The sequence below is a fragment of the Lithobates pipiens genome, unplaced genomic scaffold (genome assembly GCF_037356315.1).
Source record: "Lithobates pipiens isolate NorthernLeopardFrog02 unplaced genomic scaffold, aLitPip1_a1.2 Scaffold_16, whole genome shotgun sequence".
Taxonomy (NCBI): Eukaryota; Metazoa; Chordata; class Amphibia; order Anura; family Ranidae; genus Lithobates; species Lithobates pipiens.
The window spans coordinates 42,590,038-42,609,430 of NW_027507748.1; the positions used below are offsets into that span (position 1 = coordinate 42,590,038).

The 19,393-nt window shown below is 45.2% G+C and overlaps 1 protein-coding gene across 1 annotated transcript in view; it reads right to left on the bottom strand.

Annotated features, from left to right (window-relative positions):
- Positions 1 to 6,643: 6,643 nt before the first annotated feature.
- The window catches only part of GPR89B (G protein-coupled receptor 89B), a 106,530-nt gene continuing 93,780 nt past the window's right edge, over positions 6,644 to 19,393 (bottom strand). Inside the window, exons 14-15 of the mRNA XM_077479789.1 lie at positions 13,314 to 13,379; positions 6,644 to 7,196 (exon numbers count right to left, since the gene is read on the bottom strand). Of these exons, the coding sequence (XP_077335915.1) occupies positions 6,990 to 7,196; positions 13,314 to 13,379 (273 nt within the window). The 3' untranslated portion in view covers positions 6,644 to 6,989. The remainder of the gene's footprint in view (positions 7,197 to 13,313; positions 13,380 to 19,393) is intronic.

Here is a 19,393-nt window from a genome sequence, read left to right on the forward strand (position 1 = left end):
TGCCACATATAAGTGTCATCAGTGCCACGTATCAGTGCCATCTGTCATCAGTGTCACGTGTCATTGTACTGGTGCTCCAGGGCCTTCAAAAGTGTAATAAATAGTCAACAAGTTAGATGTGTAATTTATGCTCCTAGAACACATGATGGCGCTCCCTGCATGTTGGGCCTCTCTATGTGGCCAGGCTGTGGAAAAGTCCCACACATGTGGTATTGTAATACTCAGGAGGAGTAGCAGAATTCTTTTGGCGGTGTCATTTGTGGTATACACATGCCATGTGAGAGAAATAACCTATTACAAAGACAATTTTGTGGAAAAAAATTAAAAAAAATAAAAAAATCTTAATTTTGCAAAGAATTGTGGGGAAAAAATGACAACATCAAAAAGCTCACCATGCCTCTTACTAAATACATTGGAATGTCTACTTTTCAAAAAGGGGTAATTTGTGGGGTATTTGTACTTTCCTGACTTGTTCGGGTCGCAAGAATTGAGATAGTCCACCAGTACATCAGATGTGATCAATTTTGTATGATTCGCACCACAGCTTGTTGACTCCCTAACTTTCTCAAAGACCAAATAATATCCACTAATTTGGGTTATTTTTACCAAAGATATGTAGCAGTATAAATTGTGGCCAAAATTTATGAAGAAAAATTAATAATTTGCATAATTTTGTCAGAGAAACAAAGAAATATGCGTTTTTTTTTTCAAAATTTTCGGTCTTTTTTCATTTATAGCGCAAAAAATAAAAACCCCAGAGGTGATCAAATACCACCAAAAGAAAGCTCTATTTGTGGGAAAAAAAGGACACAAAATTCATTTGGGTACAGTGTCGCATGACTGAGTAATTGTCATTCAAAGTGTGAAAGCACCGAAAGCTGAAAATTGGTCTGGGCAGGAAGGGTGTTTAAGTGCCCAGTAAGCAAGTGGTTAATGGCTGTGTGTTGAGTTATTTTGAGGGGACATCAAATTTACACTGTTATACAAGCTGTACACTCACTACTTTACATTGTAGAAAAGTGTCATTTCTTCAGAGTTGTCACATGAAAAGGTAGAATAAAATATTTACAAAAATGTGAGGGGTGTACTTACTTTTGTTAGATACTGAAGGTACCTGAAATAAATACATTTACAAATGGATTTTTTCCAAGCCTGTAGACTTTACCTGCAGAATAGAAAAGATGTGCCTTTATGCACAGTGCAGCCATGGATCAGATTGGGACCAAGTACTACAAGCAGTTGGTCCCCCGAGGGATTCAGCAATGATTTCTCATTTCTGTTAATAAGTAGACAATGTTGCACACTTTTATGATGGACCTCCATGAACGTAGTCTTGATTGTAACAATGGCCATGTAATCAATCAAGGGTGAGCTGTGCTGCTGTTTTTTCGTCACCTACATTAACCCACCTCTGTGGGCATCTATGTATGGCAACTTAACCAGGTCCCCTTTCTTTTTTAGGTCTGTCCTACTAGGACTGTGAGCCCTACCTGCTCAGGACAGCCCATATAACTGATACCCCGATCAATGATAACCTATGAGCATACTGTAATCAGCAGAGGCTTCAGTCTGCCCGAAGACAAGTTCTAGTTTTGGATGGTGTGATGAGGGGTTAGACCTCTATCAGGCTTTTATTGATGACTGTGTCCACATCGGTCAGATCCTGACTACTGTTAATGGAAAAAAAAATGTGAGAGGGAGTCCAGTACAGTTGGAACAGCAGTAAAGTATACATATTCTAAACATGGCACCTGGCCGGGTGACAGCGGGCAAAGATGTCCCTTACTGTCATACTTCTGGGACAGGAGGTGAGGGGAAATCTCCCAAATGAAGACAAAGAAAAGTAAAAACCTGATAGGATGTAAACCCCACAGTGCATCCTAAAAAATAGTTTGGGTTGGAGTTCTGCATTGGAGTGTGCCTGTAAATAACCTATTCACTTTAATCTAGCCCTCCCTAGTAGCATGTACCTACCTCATTTTTGCTCCCCGGCCTCTCTATGCAGCTGCTAGGAGTAGAAGACAGACTTAGTTACATAGTTACTAAGGTTGAATAAAGACACCAGTCCATCCAGTTCAACCTGAGTGAGTGTCTACCCCTATCCCTGTACATTGTACACCCACATTGGTCCCTACCCTATGACTTGTGCAAGGTAAAAAATTACTAAAATTGTAGCTTACACAAGGCTATGAACTGATATTGCTGATTGGCCCAAAACTATCACATGGGGTTAGTCACATGTTCCTCAATACCAGGAGGTACTAGATATTTGCGCCCAGCTCTAAGACTCCATTCACACCTGAGCGTTTTGTAGCTTGAAGCCTGAAGCTACAAAACGCTGGAGGGGAAAAAATCTATTATTCTCAATGGAGATGGTTCACATCTCCACTCCATGTCGCCTGAAGCCGAACGCCTGAAGCTCAAACAAGTTCCGGACCCTTTTTTGTCGCTCGAATCGAGCAGATTTGGGCGTTTTTCTTCTTTTAACATTGGTGACCTTTTGGCCAGCACAAAATCGCGGTAAAAAATGCAGTGAATCGCGGTAAAAAACGCTGCAAAAACCGCCGCAAAATCGCGCGATTTTCTGCTTGAAAACGCTACGCTCAGGTGTGAATGCAGCCTTAAGGGATTAGCAGAGGAGTGAAGAATATGCAAGTATATGGCACTTTCAATTGTTATTAACTCCTATCAAATAAATAAATACAGGTTGCAGACCTTTTTTTTTTGAAGACTATCACTGCTTGACATTCTGGGGGAGATTTAATAAAACTGGTGCACATGGAATCTGGTAACCAATCAGTTTCTAACTTCCACTTGTTCAATTAAGCTTTAACAATACAACATGGAAGCTGATTGGTCACTATGCACAGTGGCACCAGATTCCATTTGCACCAGTGTCTGAAAATCCTCTCTATTCCAAGGTTCCATGGAGTGCCATCATAGCCATCCTCGACAGGGACCACAGCCAGACCTCCCAACTTTGCGTGTGTGTACTGACATGCACTGATTTACTATTTTGTCAAAAGTGCTGGGACGCCTGACTTTACACGCACATGAACTTTAATGGCATCTCAGTCTTAGTCTGTAGGGTTCAACATTGAGTTGGCCCACCCTTTGCAGCTATAACAGCTTCAACTCTTCTGGGAAGGCCGTCCACAAGGTTTAGGAGTGTGTCTATGGGAATGTTTGACCATTCTTCCAGAAGAACACTTGTGAAGTCAGCACTGAGGTTGGACAAAAAGGCCTGGCTTGTGGTCTCCGCTCTAATTCACCCCAAAGATGTTCTATTCGGTTGAGGTGAGGACTGTGCAGACCAATCAAGTTCCTCCACCCCAAACTCACTCATCCATGTCTTTATGGACCTTGCCTTGTGCACTGGTCAAAATCATTTGTTGGAAGGGGGATTATGGTGTGGGGTTGTTTTTCAGGGGTTGGGCTTGGCCCTTTAGTTCCAGTGATAGGAACTCTTAAGGTTGTCATCATACCAAGACATTTTGGACAATTTCATGCTCCCAACTTTGTGGGAAGAGTTTGGTGATGGCTCCTTCCTGTTCCAACATGACTGCGCACCAGTGTACAAAGCAAGGCCCATAAAGACATGGATGAGCAAGTTTGGGGTGGAGGAACTTGACTGGCCTGCACAGAGTCCTGACCTCAACCCGATAGAACCCCTTTGGGATGAATTCGAGCGAAGACTGCAAGCCAGGCCTTCTTGTCTAACATCAGTGACTGGCCTCACAAATGCGCCTCTGGAAGAATGGTCAACCATTCCCATAGACACACTCCTAAACCTTGTAGACAGCCTTCCCAGAAGAGTTGAAGATGTTGAACCCTATGGACTAAGCCCCCGTACACAAGGTCGGAGAATCCGTCGGAATGTGTCCTATCGGACCGTGTTGTCGGATAATCCGACTGTGTGTGGTATGCATCGGACTGTTTCCGTCGGAATATCCGTCGGACCAAATTTTCCAACTTGTTTGTGTATATATATATATATATATATAGTGCAATATAGTGTATGTCTGAAGCCCATGACATCAAACCACTCTCCTGCCCACCTCTTTCAAGGCAGATGATTGATAGCAGCTGCTGCGACTATGAAGGTCTATAAGACGGGGCACACTTATGTTTTGTTTAGATGGTCCAAAGGGACATGAAGGGAGTCACGTGACCTTTCTGTAAGGTGCTTAGTGCCCACTCCTCAGCCGGAAATTTAGGGACGTGGCCCTGAGTGACTCAGAAGGAGCAGCTTCCAAAAGTACAAAATATAAATGCCTGGCCATAAATTAAGAATAAAATATTGGGGAATGTTTCCTTAGTGGATTTGAATGTAGTCAACCCCAAAAAAGTGGAAAGTTTAATACTACTTTAAACCCCAAGTGAACTTTCAGCTTAAAGTGGTTGTAAACCCTTCCATATACTCAGTGAAGTGACTGACCTCAGGTGATACAGAGATTAAAGTGGATGTAAACCCGATTCATTCATTTTGAGCTGGGCACATATATCTGCAGTGTTCTCTTATCTCTCTTCAAAGCACTGTGTCCCTTAGCCGTCTCCTGCTCCGTTCTTCTGTTATCAGCCTGATAACTTCTGACAAGTTCTCTGACACATGATAAAAACCAGGCTGAATCTTGTGTCAGGGTGGATGCTATAAATAGATTAGCAGAAAGCTGTTTTACTCACAGCACAGCTCTGAAAGTCTCTGCCTATCTGGAAGGGGGGGGGGGGGGTGTGAGCTTTTCCTCCAATCAGCCGTCTCCCAGTGTAGTCCAAGACTTCTCTAACAGTGCAGAATATGGAAGTGAAAATTCGAACACGATCTGCACTTTCTAAACAGTATATAATGCTGAATAAAGCAGATATACAAGTAAAACGTATGTAGGGAGATTTGTTTAATTTCTGTGTATCTGTGTATCATCTCAGTGTATCATCTCAGTTCACTTCACTGGATATATCTGAGGGTTTACATCCACTTTAAACAAATCCTCCAGCATAAGTTGTACCTATTAATCTGCATCTTCTTTTCTCTGTTAAAAATACAGAATTAATAAAACTTGTCTGAGCTTTCATTAAAAAAAAAAAGGGGGGCGGAGAGATGAAGTCACACTCTGCAGAGCTCAGTCAGGAGAACTCTGTGGGCTGATTGGAGGGAAGAGACGCATCCAGCTTCACACAGTACACATGGACAGTGCTGAGGCTTTCAATCACAGGCTGTGTGTTGGAGGTCCCTCCCCTGCCACCTTTTTTTCTCTTGGCATCGGGAAAACTTGTCAGACGTGATTCATACTGATAGCAGAGGAATGAAGCATCAGCCAGAAACGGTACTTAGTGTTTTGGACTAAGATAAGTACACACCATAGAGGGATATTATCAAGTCTCTGGTGGGAGGCCGTGTTTCTGAGAGGGCACCCCTTGCGGCTGAGTGCAGCGTACCCCTGGGAGTGAGACAGGGAGTACGGTGCCCAAAGGTGCACGGGTTGTGAGATGTGGCAGCTGGGCTGCGCAAGCAAGTACTTGTGGCAGCCATACGTGGACGGGTTCCAGTGGAGCAACCGGGAGCAGGATCAAGCCAGGCCAGGGGTCATACACAACAGGTCCAATCCGATACGAGGTACAGCAGGATGAATCAAGAACAGAATTGGTAGCCAGGCCAAGGGTCAACACCGTGCGGACAAGCGGCGGTACAGGAAGTGCAGGCGTGAGCGTAGTCGGGTCCAAGCCAGGGATCGGTGCAGGCGGAGAGCAGGGAGAGTCAGGCAAGCCAAGTAGTCACAGGTATTGGGTAATCAGATGCAGGCAGCAGGTAGAAGGGACACGGGAGCTGACGATAATCAAGCAACCTGCCTATAGTCCGCAGCAGGCTTAAATAGACCAGCAGGCGCCAACTACTGTTACCGTGTGTGCGTGCCCATGCGCATTAGCCGTGGCGCATCTGCGCTCGTCTGCCGTTGTCGTGCACCTGTGTGCGCATGCGTACGGGAATTTGCCCGGCGCGAACATAATGGTTTCTGGCAGGTTTGCCGATTCTATGATTGCTTCCCTGACAGATATGCTTTGTTCATATTTCATGTCTGAGGTTTACAACCACTTTAAATCAGCTTAATACATCACAGGTGTAGCCAAAGAAAAGGTGCAAAGTCTTATAGTTGTTTTTTATTTCTAGATGCAGCCACAGCCTAAAAAAAAAACAAAAAAAAACACCTGTCCCCAGCCAGCATGCTGCAGGGAAGGATCCTTGCTATCTGTATGGAAGCAGTAGTTTGTCTGCAGAGGTCAGGGAAAGAGATCTCTCCATTCAGCGGGGAGCATGAGCTTTACTGAAACCTTTAGATCCGACATGCAGGGAGGGTCACACCTCTACAGAGAGATCGCTTGGTCCACACTGTGAGCAAGGTTCCTTATTTACAGCATGCTGGCAGGGGACAGACCCTTTTTCCATAGGCTGTGGCTACTTTGTTAAGAAAATAAACTGCTGCAAGACTTTGAGCACCTTTGCTTTGATTCACATTATATGGTGTTTAGCTGATTTAAACTGAAAGTGCAATTGTGCTTTAATGTTAATATAAAAAAAATAAAAAAAAATTAATAAAAAATAAAAAGTCTTTAAAATCCTTATTTGCCCAACTTCTATGGCATCCGTTCATAAAATTAAAACTTTTATTAGAAGGAAAAACAAACTGGTGTTGATGACTTTTACATAAAACCTTGACAGTGCAGACATCCATTCAAGACCTAAAAGTTTATAAAAATAAGGAAACACAAGTGTTGAAGGTCTTTACTAGAAGCTCTGTCATTGTAATGGTCAAGGTTCAGAATCTGTTCTTCGGTCACAGTGGATAACAATGGTACAGAAGAGGTCGTGCCTATTGGGTTAGGTGGTTCCATCAAATTATTTCCCAAGTTCACCTTGACTGGACAGAACCTCTGCCCCGGGCTCTCAATGTCAATAACGCCATGAAACAAAATGAGGTATCTTTAGGCAGCCATTGTTATAAGGCCATGTGTTTCTCCGGGGCCTGCTTGTGTGCCAAGTACAGGAAGAGGATGCTGGACAAGGCGCTGACCAAGAAGATGACGTCAAACCAACGGTGGTAGAAGTTAAACTGAAGCTCCCCCAAGACCTCAGTGATGATGGTGCGATATTCCAAAGGCATACTCATCCGGATGAGGAGTACTGAGGACACAAAGTACATGCCCTGCAACAACAAGGGAGATGGGTCAATTGTGTTGGGTGCCAACATACTGTACATTGCTTACGTTTATGGTGCCTTTTATTATGTAGGCCATGAGCCTCTAAACCAGGGGTAGGGAACCTCAGCTCTCCAGCTGTTTTGAAACTACAACTCCCATGAGACATTGCAAGACCCTAACAATCACAGGCAAGACTCCTAGAGGCAGAGGCATGATGGGATTTGTAGTTTCAAAACAGCTGGAGAGCCGAGGTTCCCTACCCCTGCTCTAAACTTAGGCCTGTGGGCCACATCCAGCCCACTACAAAATGTTATCTGGCCTACAGCTAGGATCAGCAGTGTATCCTCAGTGTGCACAGACTGGCGATTCAGGTCAGCAGAGGGTGCTTATGGTATCTGCTTCTTGCCCCTTCTCCCTCCTCCTCCATCCTTCCACCTTGAAGTCTCCAACACAGCTTCCTGCCAGCATCTTAGTAACCAATGACATACTTGCCCTAGCACTTATGGTAGAATGGACCTTACTCTGTCCAGACCTGCTCTGCCTCCCAGCTCCTCCTTTGCTGCTGTAGCATGCTGTAAGCCTTAGAGATAAGGGGGACTCTGATGGGGACCCTGATGAAGTTGGGGGATTCTGATGTGGGCCCTGATGTGTGGGGTGATTCTGATGGGGGCCCAGATGTAAGGGGGAATTCCGATAGGGACCCTGATATAAGGGGGAATTCCGATAGGGACCCTGATATAAGGGGGAATTCCAATAGGGACCCTGATATAAGGGGGAATTCAGATAGGGACCCTGATATAAGGGGGAATTCAGATAGGGACCCTGATATAGGAGGGAATTCAGATAGGGATCCTGATATGGGGGGGGATTCTAATAGGGACTCCAATCTGGGGAGGATTTTGATGGGGACCCTGGTGTAAGGGGGGGAATTCTGATAGGGACCCTCAAATAAGGGGGGACTATGATGGGGGCCTCACATCATTCACATGGGGGCAGGAGGCAGGATCTGGGGGCCCCTTTGTCAAAGGGGGATTCCAGATTCCAATAAGACCCCCCCCCCCCGTCTGCAGAGCCCCACAACCACCAGCTAAGGTTATGGAGAAGAGGCCCTTGTCCCCATCAACTTGGTGCTTTTGGGGGGGGAGGGCAGAGACCCCCTGCCCCAAGGCCCCTCCCCCCATGTTGAGGGCATGTGGCCTGGTATGGTTGAGGGGGGGATCGTTCGTTGCCTCCCCCCCCCCTCCCAATTTCTCAACCTGCTGGGCTGCATGCTCGGATAAGAGTCTGGTATGGATATTAGAGGGGAACCCACACAGTTTTTGTTTTTTTTTGCCATGAGGTTCCCCTTAAAATCCATTAAAATTTTTGATGAAGGCCTAAGGCCAAAACGCGTCAGCATTTTTGGATGATGTTATTGCTGTAATGCTCAAATACATATTTTCTATGGAGAAGCTGTCGAGTTGCCAGCCTATACTTTCTATGGATCTTTTGTGAGCTTAATTAGCCAGAGCACCGACTACTCTACACACCAACTATACTATATAGTGATAGAGCTTGGGTGAGTTTTTCTCATGCTTGTATAAGGACCTCGTAAGCATTGGGGGGGGGGACCCCACGCTAATTTTTTTTTGTTTATTTTTCCGTGCCAGCATTCTTCTTTTTTATTCAGCCGTCAGTGGGGAAACCCGCTGACAGCCGATGAGTCATTGGATGTTAAGGACGCGGCGGTCAGCTCCTTAACAACCGGCACAGAATTTGAATCGGTCGATCAATTTTCGAATTCGAGACGTTCTGGAAATTTGGAATTCGTTAGAAAATAAAGAAACCAAAGGAAACTAAATAAATGTTTCCATTCTGCACATGTCTAGTGACTTTGTTGAGCACAAAAAAAAAAAAAAAACGATCACATTTTATAAAAGCCAAAGTCGTAACAATGTCGCACTCACTCAAAGTCGCATGATTTTTAAGTCACACAAGTGTGAATGGACCCAAGGCTGCTATCAGAATTTACAGAACCAAGGGTGTGTTATTAGGATTTTTTCCCATTGCAGGAGATGGGCCTGTACATGTACAACTGTGCAAGACTTGGGTTTAGATATGACCCACTAATACAGGTGGGCACACAGCCGCAGCAAGGTTTGTGGCAAATTTGGGAAACAGGAGATGGCAGAATGAAGGATATCACTCACCGACATTACACAATCTATGCAATTTCACTTAATTCTGACCTGTGGGGCACTCCATAATAAAGTCCAGACATTGGACTCCGCACCAAGATGGATTAAAGGGCTCAATGTGCGGCATTTGTAGTCTGTAGCCTACAAGAACACCACAACAAGAAGATAACTGCAGCAGGCATCTGCTGAAAACGGGCATTCCAGGTCTCAGGGTACATAGTGCTGATCCAGTGGTACAGGAGACTCGCAATCAAAGTCAATCATTAACAGGAACTGTGCTGATTATCAAGGCAAAGTACAGCACATATCTACGGAGCAGAGAGCTGGACTATTATCACATGACAGAAGAGTATGGGACATACACACACACACACACACACACACAATCTTTAATGGCATCCCAGTCTCAGTCCGTAGGGTTCAATATTGAGTTGGCCCACCCTTTGTAGCTAGAACAGCTTCAACTCTTCTTGGAAGGCTGTCCACCAGGCTTATCAGTGTGTCTATGGGAATGTCTGACCATTCTTCTAAAAGTGCATTTGTGTGGTCAGGCAATGATCATGGATGAGAAGGCCTGGCTCGCAGTCTTTGCTCTAATTCATCCCAAACGGTGTCCTGTCGAGTTGAGGTCAGGACTCTGTGCAGGCCAGTCAAGTTCCTCCACCCCAAACTCACTCATCCATGTCTTTATGAACCTTGCTTTGTGCACTGGTGCAAATCATTTGGTGGAAGGGGGATTATGGTGGGGGGTGTTTTCAGGGGTTGGGCTTAGCCCTTTAGTTCCAATGAAGGGAACATTTAAGAAGTCAGCATACCAAGACATTTTGGACAATATCATGCTCCCTACTTTGTGGGAACAGTTTGGGGATGGCCCCTTCCTGTTCCAACATGGCTGCGCACCAGTGCACAAAGCATGGTCCATAGAGACATGGATAAGTGAGTTTGGGTCCTGAGTCCTGACCTCAACCCGATAGAACACCTTTGGGGTGAATTAGAGTGGAGACTGAGAGCCAGGTCTTCTTGTCCACATCAGCGCCTGACCTCACAAATGTGCTTCTGGAAGAATGGTCAAACATTCCCATAGACCCCCTCCTAAACCTTGTGAAAAGTCACCCCAGAAGAGTTGAAGCTGTTCTAGCTGCAAAGGGTGGGCCAACTCAATATTGAACCCTACGGGCGGAGACTGGGATGCCATTAAAGTTCATGTGCGTGTAAAGGCAGGTGTCCCAATACTTTTGACAATACATTGTGTGTCTGTCCCATTCTCCAAAGTCACTCTGTAACATTAATTCATCCACCCTACCACTAGAGGAGGCCTTCTGAAGGCTTATATCTACCCTTATAGTCTGATCCTTGTTCCTCACTAACTTAAAAGTAGAATTTCAGCTTCCATTTCAATTTAAATAGTTGATTTGCAAAAAAAGAAAAAGAAAATGTTCATTTGGGCCAAGGTGGCAAAAAAATATTAATTCCATGATATTCCTTTGAGGTCACTGTATATACTGTGTCATACTCTTGCAGCACTAGCTACATACAGTAGGGGGTGCTGTGTTCCAGCAGCAGTATGGGTGACTTCCCGCTCCTGGAGTGCCATTCAGGAGAAGCCTTGTATTTTTTTTTAATTAATACAAAGCTTCCTCTGATTGGCTAAGGTGGAGAGGTGGCTGGATGACGTCGCGATTTCCACCTTGGACAACCAGAAATAGGCTTGTATTCATTGATAAATACACAAGGCTTCTCCTGAATGGTGGAGAATGATTCAGTCCGACTCTAATTTCGGCAGCAAATGAGGTGTCACCTGGACTGATGCTGGAGCACAGCGCCCCCTAGTGCACGTGACTAATGTTTCTATGGTATGATGCAGCACGCACAACAGCCGCATAGTTGGATACTTCTTGTAATTGAATGGAAATAGCCAACTTGGCTCCAAAAAACTATTTAAATACAAATGAGAGCTGAAATTCTACTTTAAGGTCTTATTTATGAACACAATGAAGGTAAATTCCAGATACAAAGAAAAATGTTAATAACGCACAACATACTGCAGGACAAGGAATGCAGATCAAAAAGCTATAGTTGAGAACAGACCGCCTGGGCCGGTTCACACCTGTGCATTGTATGAACGCATTATAAGATGGGCATTTTACTCAGGTCTGGATCCTGGGGTGCGCTGCCCCCCCCCCCCCCCACAGCTCTCTGGGACTGTGTCCACTGAGCCATGAGCCAGTATGATGGGGGTCAACTGATGTAAGGGGGCACTCTGATGGGGTCAACTGATGTAAGGGGGCACTCTGATGGGGTCAACTGATGTAAGGGGGCACTCTGATGGGGTCAACTGATGTAAGGGGGCACTCTGATGGGGTCAATTAATGTAAGGCGGCGCTCTGATGGGGACAATTGGTGTAAGGTGGCGCTCTGATGGGGACAATTGGTGTAAGGTGGCACTCTGATGGGGACAATTGCTGTAAGGCAGTACTCTGATGGGGTCAATTGATATAAGACGGCACTCTGATGTGAACAATTGATCTAACATAGGGACAATTGTTACATGGGGACAATTGATGTAAGGCGGCAATTGTCCTGATGGGGACAATTGATGTAAGGTGGCACTCTGATGTGGACAACTGATGTAGGGGGCAGTCTGATGAGGACAACTGATGTAGGGGGGCACTCTGATGAGGACAATTGATGTAAGGCGGCCCTCTGATGGGGACAATTGATGTAAGGTGGCACTCTGATGGGGACAATTGATGTAAGGTGGCACTCTGATGTGGACAACTGATGTAAGGTGGCACTCTGATGTGGACAACTGATGTAGGGGGGCACTCTGATGGGGACAACTGATGTAGGGGGCACTCTGATGGGGACAATTGATGTAGGGAGGCACTCTGATGGGGCAATTGATGTAAGGTGGCACTCTGATGTGGACAACTGAGGTAAGGGGCACTCTGATGGGGACAATTGATGTAAAGCGGAACTCTGATGGGGACAATTGATGTAAGGCGGAACTCTGTTGGGGACAATTGATGTAAGGCAGCACTCTGATGGGGACAATTGATATAAGCCGGCACTCTGATGTGAACAATTGATGTAACATGGGGACAATTGACAATTGTTACATGGGGACAATTGATGTAAGGCAGCACTCTGATGGGAACAATTTATGTAAGGTGGCACTCTTATGTGGACAACTGATGTAGGGGGCACTCTGATGTAACAGGGACTTTGATGGGGATATCTAATGTAAGGGGACTCTTGTGCGAACTCTGATGAGGCCTTCTAATGGAAGGGGGACTTTGATAGGGACACCTGATATAGGTGGTCACAGGTTCGGTTTGATCACCCTAATCTAATGGCAATGTAATACATACTAAAGATACATACACCACCTCTGCATTACCTGCTAGACATTCCAGTTTGTGACTCATAGTACAGAAGGGCATCAAGTGCACAGAGAATACTCCCTCTCTGTGACACTGTGTGACAGACTGTCATTGAGTCTCACACTGTGTTGACACTATACCTGCTGACTTTTTATTTTACTGCAATCCCAGATCAAGAAGGGTTAAATCCAACCCAGAGTTTACCACTCATTACCAAAAACACACAGCAACGTGTATACTGCAGTGCAAGGCGTGGTCATTCATTTTGAATAGCACCCCAAACACACGACACTGCAATGCCTGTGCACTGTAACACACCATGGTGTACAGATGTGGGTGATCTTTGCATTGCAGTGCCTTGCATTAGGAAAAAAAAGTGGTGTACAGCATCTTTGTGATCCATTCAAACTGAATGGGCCTCTTAAAACATATAATGCATGATAGGGCTCAATACCACAGGTGCTTAAAAGCAATGCACAGGTATGAATGGGCCCCCTCTTTTTTTTTTAAACATTCAGTGTCAATACAACGCCAACAGATGGCGCACACTCAGACTACTCACCATAATCTGAGCCAGAAGCAGGACGATGACATTGGAGGACTTACTGCTGGAGATAGCATAGAAGAACTGCAAAGAAAACAAAAATCTGTGGGTCTTAAATCATATAGAGAAAGGTCAAGTCATGTAGGTACAGAGGGATGGGGACAGATGGCATCTTCTGGGGAACAAGGAGACACCTCCAATACCAGAGATCACCATTCTTATTTCATACCTGTAACATATTTGTTAAGCTTTCATCATTGTATTGTAAGATATATATAGTATCTCACAAAAGTGAGTACACCCCTTAAATTTTTGTGAAAATGTTATTATATCTTTTCATGTGACAACACTAAGGAAATAACACTTTGCTACAATGTAAAGTAGTGAGTGTACAGCTTGAATAACAGTGCAAGTTTGCTGTCCTCTCAAAATAACTCAACACACAGCCATTAATGTCCAAATAGGGCCCAATTAGCCATTTTTCCTCCCGTTGTCATGTGACTCGTTAGCGTTACAAGGTTTCGGGTGTGAATGGGGAGCAGGGGTGTTAAATTTGGTGTTATCGCTCTCACTCTCCCATACTGGTCATTGGGAGTTCATGTGCTCAGCGCCATATCCAGAGGTTGTCTTTGGGAAATAGATGTATGAGTGCTGCCAGCATTGCTGCAGAGGCTGAAGGGGTGGGGGGTCAGCCTGTCAGTGCTCAGACCATACGCCGCACACTGCATTAAATTAGTCTGCATGGCTGTCGTCCCAGAGGGAAGCCTCTTCTAAAGATGATGTACAAGAAAGCCCACCAACAGTTTGCTGAAGACCAGCAGACTAAGGACATGGATTACTGGAACCATGTCCTGTGGTCTGATGAGACCAAGATAAACTTATTTGGTTCAGATGGTGTCAAGCGTGTGTGGCGGCAACCAGGTGAGGAGTACAAAGACAAGCATGGTGGTGGGAGTGTCATGGTCTGGGGCTGCATGAGTGCTGCCGGCACTGGGGAGCTACAGTTCATTGAGGGAACTATGAATGCCAACATGTGCTGTGACATACTGAAGCAGAGCATGATCCCCTCCCTTCAGAGACTGGGCCGCAGGGCAGTATTCCAACAAGATAACAACCCCAAACACACCTCCAAGACAACCACTGCCTTGCTAAAGAGTCTGAGGGTAAAGGTGATGGACTGGCCAAGCATGTCTCCAGACCTAAACCCTATTGAGCATCTGTGGGACATCCTCAAATGGAAGGTGGAGGAGCGCAAGGTCTCTAACATTCACCAGCTCTGTGATGTCATCATGATGAAGTAAGGTGAAGTAAGTGACTAATATTGATCATCTCAGGCATCAAGTGAAAGTGATGTGTTGAAAGCAGAAAAAACGGGCAAGCGTAAGGGTTTGATCAACTTTAACACTGACAAAATATAATGTAATGGGTCAGAGCAACTCAAAACTGCAGCTTTTGTGGGATGTTCCCAGTCTGCAGTGATCAGAACCAACCAAAAGTGGTCAAAAAGTGGTCCAAGGAAGGAAAATTGGCACATTGCTGAAAAGTCAATGTGGGTTCTGATAGAAAAGTGTCAGAACACACAGAGCACTGCAATTTGTTGTGTATGGGGCTGCATAGCCACAGACCAGTCAGTTTGCCCATGCTGACCCGTGTCCAAAGCCAAAAGTACCTACATCTACACAGATTATCAGAACTCGACCACAGAGCAATGGAAGAAGATGGCCTGGTCTGAAGAATTCAATAATGATTTGAGGAACACAATGAGTGTGAGTGGTGACTTGACCCCAAAATTCTCCAGATCTCAGTCCAATCAAGCATCTGTGGAATGTGCTAGAAAAACAAGTCTGATCCATGGAAGCCCCAACACACAGCTTACAGGATCTTCTACTGATGACTTGGTGCCAGATACCACCACATACCTTCAGAGATCTAGTGGAGTCTATGCTTCTATGCGTCAGGGCTGTTTTGGCATCAAGAGGGAGACACACTCAATGATAGGTGGGTGGACATAAAGGTGTGGCTGATCAGTGTGTGTGTATGTGTATGTGTATGTGTATATATATATATATATATATATATATATATATATATATATATATATATATATATTTTTATTTTTTTTATTTGGTCCGCATAATTTTTTTCACGTAGTGACAGGGTCACTTTAAAGTCAAGTACTGAGCCCAATATTTATTTTCAGCTGAGGTTACATAATACTCTCTCTAATACACAATCAGTATGAGTGTCTGTCTGAACAGCTGTGACAAACATCAGTTCGGTTACCCGGTCTATCACAAGCCATAATTGATAAAGCTGTATCTGAGAGTGGTGGCCTTGATAGGACTTTTCCATCACTGGCGGCAATAAAGATAATGAAGTTCACAGTTTCCCTTAAACTATGACGTGTAGCTGTCACTCATCTATAGGGGAGACTAAGAAGTAATTATATACAGTATCGACTCTTCAGGAAGAAGTGACCTCACAATTTGAAAAATCGAAAGGATTAGAGCGCTATAGAACTAGCATGAGTCCAGTAGGCCTTTATTGAGCATGACAACAGACACGTTTTGGGAGATCAAATCTCCGTTCATCAGGGCTCAAAATGCGGACACTGATCATGATTAACGCTGGACAAAAATATCTTTTTGCGTAAAAGCATCTGTGTCTTAGCAGCTTCTGGTCACTGTTTAGGCAGTTGGCTGCCTGCTAAAGATTAGATCGCAAGCTCCCATGAGCAGGGCCCTCCTGCGACAGAATGGCACGGCTGGGCGGAACAACGTTACCTTACGCCACTTTGCCTTTTGGCCACTAGGGGCGCGCCAGTGCCTAGCAGGCACGATGACCGCCGGGGCTCCCACGATCGCTCGTGACAGAGCGAGAACCAGGATCTGTCTGTGTAAACACACAAATCCCAGTTCTTTCAGGGGAGTAGAGTCAGACTGTGTGTTCATACTAAGTATGAACGGCAATCTCTCTCCACCTAGACATTCCCATCCCCGCTACAGTTAGAACACACCTAGGGAACACAGTTAACCCCCTGATCACCCCCTAGTGTTAACCCCTTCCCTGCCAGTGACATTTATACAGTAATCAGTGCATTTTTATAGCACTGATCGCTGTATAATTGTCAATGGTCCCAAAAATCTGTCAAAAATTTCCAATTTGTCTGCCACAATATTGCAGTCATGATAAAAATCGCAGATCGCCGCCATTACTAGTAAAAAAAAAAAAATAATAATAATAAAAATGCCATAAATCTATCCCCTAGATTGTAGACGCTAAAACTTTTGCGCAAACCAATCAATATACGCTTATTGCGATTTTTTTACCAAAAATATGTAGAATACATATCGGCCTAAACTGAGGAAAAAATGTGGGATATTTAAATATAGCAAATAAAAGATATTGTGTTTTTTTTTCAAATAGTCGCTCTTCTATTGTTTATAGCGCAAAAAATAAAAGGCGATCAAATACCACCAAAAGAAAGCTTTATTTGTGGGGAAAAAAGGACGCTAATTTTGTTTGTGTACAGCGTCGCATGACTGCGCAAATTGTCAGTTAAATAGACGCAGTGCCGTATCACAAAAAATCGCCTGGTCATTGAGCAGCCAAATCTTCCGGGGCTGAAGTGGTTAAGGAAGAGATTGCTGCATCTACGGCTGGCATGCTCCACTTCTTAACAAACCTTTTCATCCATGGAATATAAAAGGGAAAAACCTCTTAAAGAGGAACAAAAAATCCGGTCAAGATGTTCCCAATCAGTATAGACCGCCTGTTTCAACAGAGTGTGTAAGGGGAAAGCCTGTGCGGCCTGAAGAGGCCTCGAGGACCCCAAGGAGGACCAGGGGGACTCAGTCACCTCTGTAAGAGGCAACTTAAAGCTAGAATGAACCATTTCGGTAAGAGTCAGGATCAAAAGCCTCTGTGACTGAGGGGCAGACATCAACTGGATATCTTCTTGTTCAGATTGCTCGGAAGCAGACTCATCCGCCAGGCCCTTCACAGGGTCCTGAGCTTTTAACTCTTCCCCATCCTCAACTCATTCCTGCTCCAAACTAGGAGGCTCCAGGGAGGGGGATCTGTCACGCTTCTTGCCACCCTGCAGGATGGAGGCCATCACGCCAGCAATCCTGCGCTCCAACCTGGCTAGGGCAGAGGACAGTTCATCCTTGGTGATAAAAGGTGAAGCAGCATCGTAGGCACAATACCAGATAGGCACAGCGGCTCAGATTGCCTGGAAGCCTCTGATCCTTCAGGGGATACAACACTAGGGATACGGCTAGGTTCATCAGGTTTTGAACAGTAGTGTTAGTCTCGTTCTTCTTTTTTGAAGACATTTACTAGCCAAAAAAAAAAAAAAGAGTACCTGGGTGTAGTATTAACACACCTCTGAAGGGAAACCCTTTAATAGGGCTCACCAAGCCCCTATGCAACAGTCCTGCTAAGCACCTTTAGCCTGCCAAGGAACACCTGGTGACTCACGTGACCCGGGTAAAAAGAACTGCACCGCTGCAAGGGCCTGGTTCAGAGCCTGCTCTGTGCCCCACAGCTGCCTTCTGGAAGCACTGCATGCTTGGGATACATAGCTTAAATAAGCTGGCTGTGCGCCAGAACGTTCTGTGCATGTATTTGCGTATGACGCAAATCTTTGTATGCTCAGATAAAGGCTACGGCGCATGTGCGGTGAAGCTGTGTGCGCCACAGCCACCAAACTGCTAAGCCCAGTGGCGCTCTTGCGAACGCACACGCGCCATGGCGAACGAAGGCAAAATAGCGTACTGTTGTGCCACCATCATACAGGTAAAAAAAACAGCCAGACACAAGCAAAAAAAAGCACACTTTGCAAACACCCACAGCAAGCCCAAAACTTCCCCGTATGGTCACTGCACACAGGTGTCCAGCCTCTAGCTAGCTTGACTGATTGTAATGCCGCGCACACACGATCAAATTGTCTGGCGGACTAGGTCCGCCGGACCACAGTACGCCGGACAATTCGATCGTGTGTGGGCTCCAGTGGGCTTTTTCATCGTAAAGTCCAGCGGACTTAGAAACTAGTTTCGACTCAAAATTCGGTCGAAGAATGATGCATGCTCTGAAGCAAGTACGAGAAGGAAGCTATTGGCTACTGGCTATTGAACTTCTTTTTTCTAGTCCCGTCGTATGTGCTGTACGTCATTGCGTTATAAATCGCCGGACTTTTGGAGGGTCCGTGTGCGGCCAAGTCCGTTCGTTATAAAGTCCAGCAGACTGTTTATCGGACCAATTCCGCCAGACAATTCAAATCGTGTGTACGCGGCATTACAATCACTGGGACACCCCACAATAAGTAAATAAAGGGGTTTCACTTGCCCGTCCAGGCGCAGGGCAGCTTAGAAACTAAGAACCCAATCTTCACCCTTCATGGTGGGTTCCTGCCACTTGAGGACCTTCAAGGACTGGGTACCCTTTTCATGTTTAGGGTCTACTCCCTTGGACCTGTACAGCGCCCTGCGGGAATGCCTTAGCGCTGTGGTGTCCAGGATTCTACTTCGCAGGGTCCAGCGCCTGAAGGCCGCATCACTGGCAAAATCTTGCAGGATCCAGAGTCTTCTTTGCGAGGCTCGGGTACTATTTATCTAAGCATATAAAGCCTGTGTCAGATGGATCCGATCGGTCAATCCCTTGATTTATTTAGGAACCTTAGTGGGACTGGAGACCTGAAGCTCAGAGAGTTTAAACAACCATGCCATCCACCTTGCAGACACTGGTAAAAAACTGAAGTACTTCCTGTATGGGAGGGGTTATATAGGGGATCACTTCCTGTCTAAAGACCTTTGGTCTACCAGTGTCCATTCACCTGGAGATGAAGTATAACCCAGCAGGTAATGAATATTAGCCTAACTCTGTGTCCCATGATGTATGAAAAAGAAATGTATGTCATGCTTTATGTTTAGTCACTGCTGGCACCTTAAGCCTGGATGAAGGGAGCTTTTATCCCCTGAAATGTGTTGTATTTTTTCTGTTGTCCAATAAAAACACTTCTGAACTCATACTGGTTCCAAAGCACTTCCATTCATTTTACATGTTTCGGGGACCATAATGGATATCCTACTTAAAGA